Genomic DNA, 15,274 nt, shown 5'->3' with positions numbered 1-15,274 from the left:
TTATAAAATAACTTTTATAAAGAACTTATAAAATTACTTTTATAAAGAACTTATAAGTGCTTGATGGCCTTCAATTCTCTGGATTTTCTGGAAGCAGAAACGGTAGAATTTGGAAATAGCATGTTTAATAATCATTGCTCATTATTATTATTATAAATATGAATAATTTCACTGAAGTACATATTAAGTCAATAAGTATCTAGTTTTTTATTTTATTTTAAGGCTTTTTGCAGGTCATTGGATGAAAAGATTCATCAGCAAAGAAACCGACAGGCCACATTATCTTCCACCATTTATGAAGCTTAATGAACCAACAAAAGGCTCAAATGACCTCATGGTTATATTTCTTTGCTGCTGATAGGAGGGAGTGAACGTCAAGAAGCAGCTTTCAGCCAGCTGCTCGTCTTTTACCACGTGACTGACATCACTTCCTCATTCGTCTGCTTGGTTTTTTTTTTTTGAGTTCACCACACTCATCGCCTTCATCATCATCACTCTAACAAAACGCCATCAAAGTAACAAAATGATTGCCATTTTAATTTTCTGTTGCCTTGCAGGTAATGTCAATTACTTGTTCAGCTACATGTATTTAATTAGCTGTTCTAACAGTTTTCTCTTTTTTTTCTGGTTTTTGCAGGTTTTTCTCTGGGGATCGACATCCACCAGTTTCCCTCGAACATCGTCAGCAACACCAGTGAAGATGTTCAGCTTTTCTGCTCACACAACCAGTCATCGTACAGAGTCGTCCTCTGGTACCAGAAGACTCCTGGAGACCAGGCTCTGAACCTCATCGGATATGGATACGGACAGATCAGCAACGACAGCGTGGAGGAAAAGTTCAGGAAACATTTTCGGTTAGGTGGAGATTTAGCGGCAGCCAAGAAGAACCTCTCTCTTTCCATCGCCGGTCTGAAAGCCGAACACACGGCGACGTACTTCTGTGCTGCAAGGGAAGCACACTGCGCCAAACATCCAGCAGCCCTGAACAAAAACCTCCAACCTATGGCCTCATGTTATCTCCTCTCTGAATCTAGACAGAGCCCAGCAGCCATCACTGTCAAGACGACTAGTTCAGCACATTTCAGCAACAACGCAGTTCAAAGGGCTTTATACCATACATTCAATTACGAAACGAGCAATAAACCTTAAAGTTTGACAAATGCAATCATCCAGATCATCGCACCAATACACATCAAATGTATTGATCAACGTTTCACTTAACGATAATCAAAGGCAGCGCTAAGTAGGTGGGTTTTTAGCCTTTACTTAAAGGAACTCAGTATTTCGGCTGTTTTCCGGGTTTCTAAAAGTTTGTTCCAGATTCCAGGTGCATAAAAGCTGAACGCTGCTTCTCCATGTTTGGTTCTGGTTCTGGGAATGCAGAGCGGAGCAGAACCAGAAGATCTGAGAAGTCTGGAAGATTGATACAACAGCAGGTGGTCTTTAATGTACTTTAGTGCCAGGAGGTTCAGTGACTTATAAACTAACACAAGTGTCTTAAAGTCTACAGGGAGCCAGTGGAAGGACAGTAGAAGTGGGCCGATGCGTTCTGCGTCACCTGCAGCTGTCTGATCAAAATGTTTCAAAGCTTTATATTCCCTGTGTTAAAAAACAACAACAGCATGTGAGTTTAGCACATGAGACTTCAAGTAATTGGAGATTTTGTGAAGGAATATTTCACATCCTGTAGACAGGTGGTCATGTGACTTCCTGGTTTGTTTCTCATAAGAGGCGTCGTTTCATCGCCTCCTCCATTCAGCTGCAGCCAGATCGTTGCTGACATGTTTGTGACCGTCTTTTATCTGTCACTTTTGACGCACTCAGGTAGATTTCTGAAAAATGTGCAAGCGGCCAGAATTGCTCAGATCCAAACATTTATTTTGCCTACGAGTTTGTTTACGTTGGTTTGTCTGTGAGTAAGAACAATCTGAAACTTTACTCTTCACATCCTGCAGGTTTCTCTATTGTAATTCTTCAGTCTCAACATCGAATCGCTTCCCCCGGAGACAGCGTGACGTTTGAGTGCAGGTTGGGAACAGGCCAAGGCATGGGCAGCCAAACCATGTTCTGGTACCAGCAGAGGAGCCACGGGGCCCAAATGGAGTTCATCCTCAAAGAATACGAAGAAACTGTTGGACGTTACCGGTCTCAGATCGATCCGTCGCAAAATCTGTTCTCTCTTCAAATCCCAAAGTTGTTTCCGAATGACAGCAGCACCTACTATTGTGCCGCTAGTCACAGTGATGCATGCAGATCAGACAGTCATACAAATAACGAGACCGTCTGTGGTACGCAGGCAGGAAGGAGCCGTGGCTTGTCTGACTATCAGAGAAAGTGACAAAAATGGTGAAAATGGCTAATTTTACATGAATGGAACAGCAGTTCCACATGGACTTTAGATATTTTTATAAACAGGAAGAAGGCTTTTTGCTGTTGTAAATGAATATGTGCGTTTGGGTGATACATTCTTATTATGAGTGCAGGACTAGGAAAAAAATCAGTGTGATTCTCACGACAGTGTTGTAGTCAAGACCATCAAACCCGAGACCAAGTCAAGACCCAGACCAGCACTACATGACAATAAAATGTGAAATCTGATCAAAATTAATTCTCAAATTGATCTGAAAAATCCACATTCCCATAAAAACAGCCAAATATTAAGCACAGTAAATTTAACCAATATCATTATCAACTCAAATGCTTCTATGTTCTGCTTTGCTTCCACCTCAATTAAACAGTGCCGTTTGACAGCCAATAGGAATACAGAGACCTGTTGAGGAAAGCTGTTACCGTGGAAACGGATTTAAATAATAAATTATTCAGCTCCCATCAGTCTCCTACAGTCTGGTAGTATTGATGGGACTTTATGGCTCTTTGAAAGAAATCTACAAGGTTCTGTTCACTTCAATACATCCAGTTCTGAAAATATACATTTCTGACAGAACAAGCTCATTTAATCCCAAAGAGAGATTTAAAAATGTTTTTGTGGTAGAAGTTCACAAAAACAAGTTAAATTATCTGTAATTAAAGCAAAAAAAAAAAACCTGTATATGTTCTTGCCGATAAAAATTATGTACCTATGGGCCTCCTGTCATGACCAGTTTTGCTTTTGTCCCCAAGGTTATTGGGATAAAATAATATTGTTCTTCTCAAACCATTTTCAAGTAACACGATGGTAATTGTACAATAACGCAAGAAAACATTCCCAAAGATCAATATACTTTAAATTCTAACGAACATTTAACATCAGTGCAGTGTTTTTACAGTGTTGTGTGTATTGATCTGCAACATAGCAGCAAAATAAAAAAGGAAAATGTAACAAATAGTAGAAAAAAGTGAACCCGAGTTAAATATAACAATTAAGGCAACGTGAGACTACTAGCACAAATTGGCTGGACCTCTGTTCAATTAAGTCTGTGGGTATTTTTTATTATTTATTTTATGTTAAATGTTTTAATTTGTAGAAATCAATTTTTAATTTGACATTAAAGACATATTCTAGTATTTTTGTGAAAAATAAATAAAAATATAAGATTGAATGATTATTGATTTGTAAAAGCAATAAAGAGGTGTTTTTATTGGCACTGCACAACTTTCATTTTCCTAACTTTTTAACAGAACCTCACTTCAAAAATCTCAGTACTGTCTCTTTAAGACGCCGACTAGTAGCTACAGAGAGAAACTCATTCAGATCTGTAAGAAGAGAGGAGGAGGGTCAGATCATCTTCTGTTACCTTTTCATTTCACAAGTTAAAGCAGCAAAATTATTCCAGAAATGAACTTGGTTTTGATCGCAGTTTTATTCTTGCCTGGTAAGAAAATCACTCCAGGAGAAAGGAACCGCATTTTCTTTTTTTTAATTTAAAAACATTTTATCGTGTTTTTTACTTTGCTTTCTAGATTTCTCCATTTCCGCTGTGAACTTCCAGCAGCTCCCATCTGTGTTCGTCAGAGACGGCGATCAGAGCGTGACCCTGCGGTGCGACCAGGACAATAATCAGAATTACTACATGTTCTGGTACAGACACCCGGCAGGCAGTGGGAAAATGGAGCTGGTCGCATATTCTGCAGGTCAAGACACCACGTCTGTTGAAGCTCCTTTCAGCAAGACCAAATACACCATGACCCGTCCAGAAGTGCTCAGAACCTCCCTGCAGATCCACTCTCCTGAGGCTGCAGACTCTGCTGTGTACTACTGCGCTTCCAGTCTAGCACAGTGCTTCAGGCTGCCTCAGCCGCCTAACAACAACCTCAGGAGGAGGAAACAACGAGACCAGGGAGGGAAAACACTGAAAAACGTCAACATAACAGTGTGACATGAGGTATATTTTGAAGAATATTGGCCTGAAACAAAGCAAACTTTTAGAAACTCATAGGATTGTGTATGGGTGTTGCACTCTTTTGTGGTGAGACGGTTAACGTCCTCAGTTTTCATCAAATCTTGCTGTCCTTTGTGTCACTGGTATGAAACCGGCGCCGAAACTGATGTGAATGAAAATACCTTTATGAACGAACATTAATTTGTGGTGTTGAGTGTTTGTATCCTTATACTGGATCTCTGAATTTACATCTGTGGTTAATATTCACACAAGACTGCTGCCTGGAAACTGCCTGTAGGGAAAAGTTTCACATTTAAACAGTACAGGTGTAACGCTGTAGTTGTCACGCCCGGCCACTAGATGACACTGTGATTGTAGCGTGTCATCGAAGGCTTTGCTTCCGCCTCATTATAAACAGTAACCCGTCTCCGTCTCCCATGAACAAAGTGCTCATCTAACATATATATACCCCATCAGAAATTGTGCTAAAATTAGCTGGTTAATTAGCACAAAGCTATCTGCCATTGTGAATGCGTAGAATAAACCCTACAGCCGTGTGTGAGTGTTCACCTTCACACCTCCACTCCAATGTTCCTCCTCCTCACATCTGGAACGCCAAGAAGGCCAAAAAGATGTGAAATTTTTCATACGCAAAGAACATTACTAACTAGAAAGCAATTGCAATGGAAGTTTTCATCCAATCAGCATATTCCTTAGATGAAAAAGAACCAATCACAGCCAACAAGTCAGAATATTCCAGGAAATAAGAGTAATTACAAAATTATACGACAGGGAGGTCCCAAGTGGGTAGCAAATTTGCGATTAATTATAGATTTTTTTTTCATACCAAATCTTCTTAAAACATATTTATTTAGGTACAAGAGAAAGTGTTTTTGTTTAATTACCAAAGGTGAAAAAAATTAAAACAGCAACTGTTCATATTTGTTACATCAGTAATGATTTACAGATTCATTTTCTACAAAGAAAATACTACTTTATTAAGATATTGTCTATTTAGATTATTACATTTATTTAGATTGTCTGTTTATTCATTAATCCATAATAACTCTTGACTCCTCTCAATTTGACATTTTTGGCCCTAATGGGAAAAACTTTGGACACCGCTGCAGCAGGATTGAAGAAAACGCAAGAAAACATATTATTACTTCAGTTTTGTAGCCTAATAATAGGTAGATGAGTTTTCAAAAAACTGAGTTTCAGGTAATTTATCTATATGTCTTGAGCTGGTATGTGATGTGATCCTTCACCACAAACCCTTCCCAGTCAGCTCATGTTCCTGCACTTTTGAAAAGTTCACTACATCTCTGGGATCACAGAATGAAACCTCCTTCTGTCTCATTTACTCAAAGCCACAGACTGATCAGAGTGCAGTTTTCCCACTCTGTAATAAGACCCTGAATCACTCCTCATGTCTGCCTCTCGTCTCCAAGTTCGGATTTTCCCTTAATCCTATATTCCCATTGAGATTAGGAAATTTAAGTTAAAATTCTCATCTTATACTGACCTCTACTGGCCATGTGGGAAAAATACAAGTGAATCAATTCACAAAACTCAACTGTAACCTCCAACTATCATACAAAGACGTTAGATTTTCAACATCTACAGAAAAATGGATTCTATCATGATAAATAAAGTTAAATATGCAAAATGTATTCAGATTTTTGTCCTCAGTCTTTAGCAATTCTGGACGTCTTGTTTATTTAACACACTGAAAACTTAAAATAAAATGATGGCAACAAAGTAACAGTTAATATTACTGAACAGATTTTAAGAAATTCAACATTCAGTAAAAACACAACTCAGATGGGAGAATCTGTTGCTATGGCAACTGTCCACTCTACCAATAAGGCCTTTACAGAAGAATGGCAATAAAATAAAAACACATATAAAGATTTGTATCCATTTTGCCACAAGTTATTTATTAGAGAGGACAAATATAAGAAGGACATACTTTGGTCTTAAGAGGCCAAAACTTCACTTCAAATGATTCATACAAAACGTTACATGTGGCACCGAACAACATTCTGTGACGAATGATAGAGGCTTCACAGAATCAGTTATAAATAAAGGTGATACTTAACCAAATGCAAGTGAAGCATACTTTGGAAAAGGAACCAAACTCGTAGTTTCAGGTAAGTTGAACTTCTCACGTGTTCAGTTCATTGGATCAGTAGTTCACTCCGCCAGGAAGGGGGAACTTGAGGTGAAGTTTATGAATTCAGTCCTGGTAGGAAACGTTGTGGAGGTTGCAAAAGTTTTACCTTCCAGTACAGGAAGAACCCCAAACATGTTTATGTTGCATATTCTCATGTCTGAATGGCCCAGTCAAAGTTCGGAGGCTAATCCAACTGGGAATTCTGACTGAGTTTGAGCTATTTTGGAAAGAAGGACGGACAAACTTTCTGTAGACGTACAACGCTGTTAAAGGTTCATATAGAAAAACTAATTTCAACTTTGAAAAAGTTTTATTCGGACTCTGAAAACATCGTCTCTGTTTCATTGTCATCGTTCCAATTTTATCTTTTGACAATACAACAACCTTAAACTCAATACACACATCAGTGGATGTTCTCTCTCTGCTGACTGATTGGCTGCAGAGTCATGACCAGCTGACGTGTCACTTCCTGTTTATACCTACAGACAAAAGCAGCCAGCAGCTTCCTGTCCTCTGCTCTGTCTTCTTTTCTTAGCCGCCCCAGAAATAGCAGCAGGCAGCCTGGAGCTGCTCCAGCGTCAAGTCGGCCCGACCTCCACAGCTGCTCCCAGAGACTCACAGATGGAGGCTGAGATACGGAGAGGCTGGCTGGGGGGAGGCGGGGAGAGACGGAGGCAGCAGGTTTTTGTGTGATGCTTTTCCACCGTGGGGACAGGGGGCCACGGTGATACAATCCTATAGAGCCGCCGTACAAAAACCTCCTCCCATTGACATCCATCATGTGGACGGCTGAGCGGAGCTCAGAGAGCAGCAGCAGGAAGCAGGTGGAGGTGGGCAGGGTGGAGGCTCAGCCAGGCTTTAAAAAACACTTTAATATGTAGAAAATCAACCAGAAACAGCTTTAATTAACAGATGTTTGAGTTTAAACATGGAGACATTGGATCATTTGTTCCTCAGGGTCAGAAATCACAACTTCTTTAAACGTTGTGAAGCTCATCCTGCAGGTTTTACCTTCCTGATGATCTGGGTTATTACAGCCAGGCTGAAGGAGAAGATTCTGGAAAGTCTGGAGACTTTTTGGTCCAGGAGAGATTCAGTGTGACACTGGAAACGAAGCTTACTTTGGAAAAGGAACCAAACTCACAGTTTTAGGTAAGTTAGATTCTCACATGTTCAGGTTTAGATCAGATTTAAAATTAACGCAAAGGTCAGGTGGGAATAAAGAAAACGTCTTAAGAGTTTAAAAGTTCAGACGTATTAACCTGAAGTTGAAGCACTGTGACCAACACTCAACCTGCTTACTTTGGCCAAGGAACCAAACTCACAGTTTTAGGTAAATATTTCACTTTATTACAGAGTTTTAATAAGTAATACTTTGATTAGGACCTCTGTACAGACAGACGTGTCTTTGTAAAGTTAATTCTGGTAGAAAAACAGGTTCGTGTTCAGTATCACTGCACTGTGACAATGCTGAAGCTTACTTTGGCCAAGGAACCAAACTCACAGTTTTAGGTAAGTTTAACTTCTCACATGTTCATCTGATCAGATTTAAACTAAAGTAATTCTTGAATTGAAGTAAAATTTGGTGACATGAAACGTTTTGGCTTATTGAACTGAAGTCAAATCACTGTGAACTACGGAGATCCTGCTTACTTTGGAAAAGGAACCAAACTCACAGTTTTAGGTAAATATTTCACTTCAATACTGAAACCTAATAGATTACACTCAATCAAGCCTTGAGCTTGACGTTGTGTTAAAGTCATTTAAACATAAATATTACGGTTAAAGAGGTATTTGTTGAGTATTGCTGCACTGTGACAACCTCAACGAAGCTTACTTTGGAAAAGGAACAAAACTAACAGTTTTAGGTGAGTACAGTTTGCAAAAGCAAACCAAATTTTAAGCCGTAAAGGAGCTTGAATAAGCAGCAAATAAGCAGGTGTTTCTAGTCAAAGTCCAGCTCGGTACGTTTTGATATGAAGCCGAAGCGCTGTGATGACAGAGAAGCTTATTTTGGCCAGGGAACAAAGTTGACCGTTCTGGGTGAGTAAAAGTCTCAACAAAGTAAATTTGAGAGCCAAACTGATGCATTTTAGATCTGGCTAAAATCTGCAACCTTTGAACTATTTCTGAGGAAAATCGACCAATAATAGGACAAGGATTTGAAATGTAAAGCTGCATGTTGTGGTGTTTTACACATTGAATCTGTTCACTGTGTCACTGGTGCTTCTGAAGCTTACTTCGGAGGAGGAACAAAGTTAACAGTTTTAGGTAAGAAATATGAAAATATAAATGTTATTTAGACACATCTTTAAAAAACCTTAAAAAATAAGAGCAAATAAAGAAAGATTCCCAGTGAAAGTTGAGCTGCTCGCTGCCTGAGCTCCGTACTTTTTGCTCTGAACTTTAACCGCTGTGCCAACTATGAAGCTTACTTCGGCCAGGGAACAAAACTGACTGTTTTAGGTGAGTAAAACTTTGAAATTTGATCCCTATGAAAGCAGCTAAAGCAGTTTTACTAAGCCGAAAATGTTTAGCTTCGTTTTAAATTAAATACAATTTTTTTAAAAATCATCACGTTTGCGTCGTGGCGAATACGAAGAGCGGCTTACGATGGACAAACAGCAAAAAAATAATGTGAAATGTAATGTGGCAAAGACAGAAGAAGCTGAGGTTGTTTTGGGCACTGATGGCGCTCACTGTGACTCTGGTGGTGGAGCTGAAGCTTACTTCGGAGCGGGAACAAAGTTAACGGTTTTAGGTGAGAAATCCACTTGAAAACAGCAAGAAATACAAACAGATCAGACTTTAACCAATTAACCAAAACTGTATGAGAAAGAAGCTCATTTCATGACACAAAAAGGGACATTTCTGTGTATTTGTGAGGTTTTGTATGTAATGTTTGCTGGTTTCAAAAGGAAAAATGTACTTAGTGTAAATTTAGATGACAGGAGAGCAGAGGAAAGCAGGCTGTCTGGCTGTTTTGAGCAGTGATCCTGCTCACTGTGGTCAGTACGTCTGAAGCTTACTTTGGTGGAGGAACCAAACTGACTGTTTTAGGTAAGAAACCGTTTCAAAATCTAAATTATTAACTAAAATGACATGGTTTACAGCTGGACTGGTGATAAAAGATCCCAAAAAAATAGTATAAAAGTTGTTAGAATGCTTACGCCAGGGCAAATAACTTTGCCAAAAGTGTTGGCAAAAATTAAAAAAAAACCCATTGAGATCGTGACTGAAAAAGTCTTAAACGTCACAGGAAAATAAGTGAAGGTTTCGTAGTTAGAAAAGCAGCGGAGAGTTTGTGTTGCAGTCCAGAGTCTCTGTGCTCCTTCGGCAGCGAAGCTTACTTTGGAGCTGGAACTAAACTCACCGTTTTAGGTAAGAAGAAACTGAAATAGGAGCTGGGATGAGCTCCAACATGATTTAGGATACATTAGAGCATCGATTGAGCTTTTTCTGAACTGTAGAAGACATTATGTGTGAGGAATGTCTTAAATGTTCTCCAGTCAAAGTTGAGAAGCTGTTAAATATTTGGCTCAAAGCCCAGATTATTAGTCCGTCAGTGAGTTGTTATCACCGCGGTTAAACACTGTGTAACTACCAGTCTGAAGCTTACTTTGGAGCTGGAACGAAACTCACCGTTTTAGGTAAGAAACTCCAAACATATTCACAATAAATCAACCTAGAAGATCAGATGTAATGGAAAATTGGTTTGGATGTTATACATATATACTGTGTATATATATATATATATATATATATAAAGCATTTAATCTTTAGCTCTAGTGCAGATGTAAAAAAAAAAAAAAAAACTAACAGGAGAAGTTAAAAGAATTAGTTTTTGGTTTAGTTTTGCCACACAGGTTGTTTAGTTTGTGTGTAAACGAAGTTGAAAACAGCAGCAGCTTTTCCTGCAGCCGTTTCTCAGTGTGAACGACTTCAATCCTGCTTATTTTGGAGCTGGAACTAAACTCACCGTTTTAGGTAAGACTGCAAAACGGGAAAAATTTGTCAATATTGGAGTGGGGTTTTTTTTCCAAAGCGGTCAAATAGTCAGCAGTTTATCCACTTCACCAATAATGCCCTAATATAAAAGGCAGCCTCTAGCTTTCAATAGTAGCAGCTTTTTCTGCAGCCGTCTATCAGTGTGAACCAGTACGAACCTGCTTACTTTGGCAGAGGCACCAGACTCACCGTTTTGGGTAAGAAAACATGTAAAACTCAGGTTGTTTGGAATAAAATTAACACCGAGTGTTAACAGGAATGAAAAGAAAAAGCCCAGATGAAAGCCAAGTTTGATTCTTGACAGGAAGTATTTAATTAATCATCTGGAAAACGTGCAGAACTCAAACCTAATCATGTGGAGTTCAGTTGTCTCCATAGTGAGTTTGTGTGCCAGAACGTTTCAGGTTTAGTGAAATAAGGCCAGTAAATCAGGTCGTTGGCTCTCAGCAGCTTTTCCTGCAGCTGTTTGTCAGTGTGAACAGCTACGATCCTGCTTACTTTGGCAAAGGCACCAAACTCACAGTCCTAGGTAAGAAAACAAGAACTCTTGAGAATTATTTTACCACAAAATTCACTTTGAAGAAAACTACTAGTTAGAAAACAAGCTGTAGCGCAGAGGTTTGTAGAGTTTCTGCTTGCAGGTTTTTAAATACATCTTCTCAAAGAGGTCATAGACTTACATTTAGGGACTTTTAAAATAATTGATTCAGTATTTTTTATCTTGCTGCTCTGCATGGGTTCAGTTGTGGTTAAAAACAGTAAAAGTTAGCATTTAGCTCGTCGAGTTCGGCAGCTTTTCCTGCAGCTGTTTCTCAGTGTGACGAACTACGAACCTGCTTACTTTGGCAGAGGCACCAAACTCACAGTTTTAGGTAAGAAAAAGAAAATCAACAATTTATTTCTTTATAAAATGTACTTTTTAAAAACTGCAAGGTTTACTGCTTTGAGGTGGAGTAATTTCTTAGAATGAAGATCAGCTCATCTCTGATCTGGGGAACTGAAGTTGGTTGAGAACCTTAAAGATTTGGAAGTTGAGAAACAAAAAAACATTTGTTTTCAATTTTTAAGTGACTATAATCTGCATAGCAGATAACTATAACCCATTAAAATAGAGTTATTGTGTAATTGAAACATTAAGCTACAGAGAACTGCAGACCTGAGTCAGGTTTTGTTGTTGCGACTGAGCGTTGTGCTCGAGCTCAAACCCTGCTGAGTTTGGAGAAGGAACCAAGCTGACAGTCCTGGGTAAGAGCATCTAAAATATTTATATATATAAATCAAATTAAGTTGATGGTAACCACAGATTTAATGTGCCGACTGTGTAAAATAATAATGTTGTAATTCTGGGATTTGTCTAGTGAAGAATGTAGAGGTAGCTAACCTGCTTACTTTTATCTCCGCACATCCAAACATTCTCACTTTTTAACTTTACACTAAAAAAAACAATTCCTTACCAAGTAGTTTTGGTCGAGTCTCTAGTGCAAATTTTTGTTTTGTCTTAGTTCAGGTGCACCTTCTTAAGAGTAACTTGTCAGTAAGACAGAAGAGCTTGTTTTACGTTGATATTGATGGAAAAACTGCTTGATTCACCAGCAGGTAATTTCACTCATACCAAGAAATTTCTGCCCATGTTCAAAGTTAAATAATCTAAGTTAAAACTAGCAATTTTTCATCAATATTAAGGAGTTTTTAACTTTCAACAAGCTTCAGAAATGTTTCTTGTAAGCTAGATGTGTCTTGTCTGAAGTGTGCTAAGATGTTTGCACTAGAAACTCGACCAAAAATACTTGGTAAGATTTTGTGTTCCTAAAATATATTTCATGTTTACTTTCAAGATTTCGAATAGACATAAACATCGAAAGTCAAAGTAAAATTCAGGCACTAGATTAGCAAGACCGACCAAAACGTTCAGAAGTAACGTCACGTTTCAGATCAGAACGCCAGAATGTAAAAACCAAGATGAGTTTAGAATGTTTTTATTTGGGTTTGCTGCTTTTTAATTGCTGAATAAATGTAACTACTAGAAAAGACTGTCTTTGTTTTCAGCTTCTGTGTAAAAGTCTATTTATGTCGTACTGCTGGCAAATCAGGTTGATATGAACCAGTGAAGAAAAACCTGATAATTAAAGTGAAACATGTTCGGTTCAGTCGCGCTTTGTGCAATAATCACATAAAGTAATGACGCATCAAACTCATTTTAATTTCAGCCGCCATCAAGTCCTCAACGGGCCGGTTTTAGCAGAACGTATTAATAAAACCTGTTAAAATGTCCAAATATTACAGCTTTCTCTCCATTCAGGAAGTATTTTTTAAAATGAAATAATCTTAAACATCTTTTCACATTGATGTAATTTGGGACTATGCTAATAAACACTGATTTGAGTGATGAAATTATATTTAAGCACACACCCTGTCTTCAAGTTGGACTTATGAACTTATGGACTTATGATCTGTGGTTTTAGGGGCCACACAAACAAGTTTTGGTCTGCAGGCCTTGAGCTTGACACGTGTCCACCAATGAACTATAATCTTGTTTTTTTTTGTTGGTCCAAACCTTGTGCAACTTTTCACACTTGTTCTAAACACACCAGGCCAGAGGAGATGGTCGAAATTGATCAGGAACAAGAACTTCTTTGTGGGACTCCCTCGTTGGGTCTATGATCAGTACAGGTTTTGCACGTTATAAACTATATTCTTGAAGGTTTGTTAGCAATTAAAATCGATAACGCCAAAGAAATACATATACGTCCATACATTCACATGTCCAGATGTTCAGATTCGGGTGACGGAGTTTTGACTGAATGAATTGTTTTATCTCTTTCAGATAAAACGCCAGTCACTCCCCCGACTGTGAAAGTTCTCCCACCTTCAGAAAAACAATGCAAAGACAAAACAGGGAAGAAGAAGAAGACCCTGGTCTGTGTGGCCTCTGGTTTCTACCCAGACCATGTCAGCGTGTCCTGGAAGCGCAACAACCTGGAAATAATTGATGGTGTGTCGACCGACGCCGCCGCCAAGAAGGATGGAGATTATTACAAAATCACCAGCCGGCTGATGGTCCCCATCAGGGATTGGCTTAAGCCGGACATTGAATTTAAGTGCATCGTCAGCTTCTTTAATGGGACCACTAACATCGAAAGAAATTATAATATAACAAGTATGTTCACTTAGCAAAGAACTATCCTAAACTGCTCCTTGTAGCTATACTCCTAATGATGTCCCTTGTCTTTATTCCTCCAGCAAAAGCTGCAGATAATCCAGGCATGACTCGAGGTAAACTGCAACACTTTCACTCTTAGAAGCACAGAAAACAAAGCTGGCAGAAAGTCGACGGCTTTGAGAAAGTCTTCTTCTTTTTCCTTACGCTGTAAACACTTGAACTCCCTACAGAGAACTACATAAAGATCAGCCAGAACGCCAAACTGTCCTACAGCCTCCTGATCGTGAAGAGCTGCCTCTACGCCGCCTTGGTCTGCCTTCTGGTCTGGAAGCTTCAGGTCGGTCCACAAACGTCCATGTTGGTTCTGATTAACTATCCTGTGAGTGAGACGAAGAGCTTCTGATGCTGAGGGAGGATGTTTTATTTTGTTTTTATGTCTTTTTCAGGGAAAACGTGGAAAGCAGACCAAGTGAGAGCAGAGCTGACGCTGTGAATCTTCCTCCTTGTACATAATAATCCTGATCTGCTGTTAATCTGAACAGACGAAATAATCTTTGGAGATTTCATGTTATTTTTACAGAATTGATAAAAACTCAAAATCTCACCAGATTCTGGGTTCAGTTTCTACTGCAAATATCTTACAACACTTGAAGTAAGACAGAACTAACTTACAAATAACTTTTCAGCAAGATATGAGTTTGTTTTAAATCAATTATCCTTTACTGATTATTATTTAACTTGGAAGAAAACTTTTTCTCCATGTTATAAGTGACATAATCTGTCAGTGAACTAGAATCTTTTCATCAATACTAAGACTTAAAACAAGCTTCTATTTCTTGCTTAAAAGCTCCTTTTAAGTTAGTTTTGTCTTTTTTCAGGTGTTCAGATATTTGCACTAGAAACCAGATCAAAACATAACATTTTGACTTTGTATTTTTGCAGTTTACTGTTGTATTTTTTCAGATACTTTCTAAATAAATGTGCTTGTTTTTCTTCATGTGATCTAAAATAAAAGTGTTTTAAATTATGCCTGACGTCACGGCTGTTTTTTTTTTTCCGCACTTTGTTTGGGAAATGATTAAAAACGTCTTCAACTGGCCGCTAAACTTGTTTTTCCATATACATTAAAACCACAATATTACACGAATGAGTGTTTTTAATCAGACGTGAAAGCAGAAAATCTGACTGAAAATGAAAACTTCATACTGACAGTAACCGTCGCTTTACTCCTCCATCACTTTTTCCAGCGATGGCGTCAGATATTTTTAGTTGCTTTCTAAAAAGCCAGCTCACTTTCTTTCCACGTCTACATGAAACATCTCAGTTTCAGATCGAGACTCTCCGTTTCGTCAAGCTGCAGTTCAAGCATTTTTAGCAGGAGAGGAAGAGCGAGGAGAACAGGAAGTCGACGTTGAGCAGAGAAGCAGGTCAGAGCCGCTGCGGGGGAGCAGAGCGCGGCAGGATGCGGTCGCATGGCGGCCTGCAGCGCCGTCTCTCTGCTGAGAAACGACCTTCAACCTTTGCCGCCGCATCCGGCTCTGCGATCGCACCTGCATCCGTGCAAAAACACCTCCGCACACACACACACACACACAGCTGGTAAACGCTCAG

The 15,274-nt window shown here is 38.9% G+C and overlaps 1 gene segment (V, D, J or C); it reads left to right on the top strand.

The window, feature by feature from the left end:
* The first annotated feature begins 508 nt into the window (after positions 1-508).
* Positions 509-14,193, top strand: LOC102235965. The segment is given in 8 exon segments: positions 509-557; positions 638-950; positions 9,201-9,256; positions 12,350-12,364; positions 13,340-13,660; positions 13,744-13,776; positions 13,894-14,000; positions 14,110-14,193. Coding segments are annotated over 8 exon segments (906 nt in total).
* Positions 14,194-15,274: the final 1,081 nt, after the last annotated feature.

This window comes from Xiphophorus maculatus, chromosome 19, assembly GCF_002775205.1.
Source record: "Xiphophorus maculatus strain JP 163 A chromosome 19, X_maculatus-5.0-male, whole genome shotgun sequence".
Lineage (NCBI taxonomy): Eukaryota > Metazoa > Chordata > Actinopteri > Cyprinodontiformes > Poeciliidae > Xiphophorus > Xiphophorus maculatus.
Note: the sequence above shows the minus strand (reverse complement) of the source record. Positions and strands in the feature narration are given on the sequence as shown.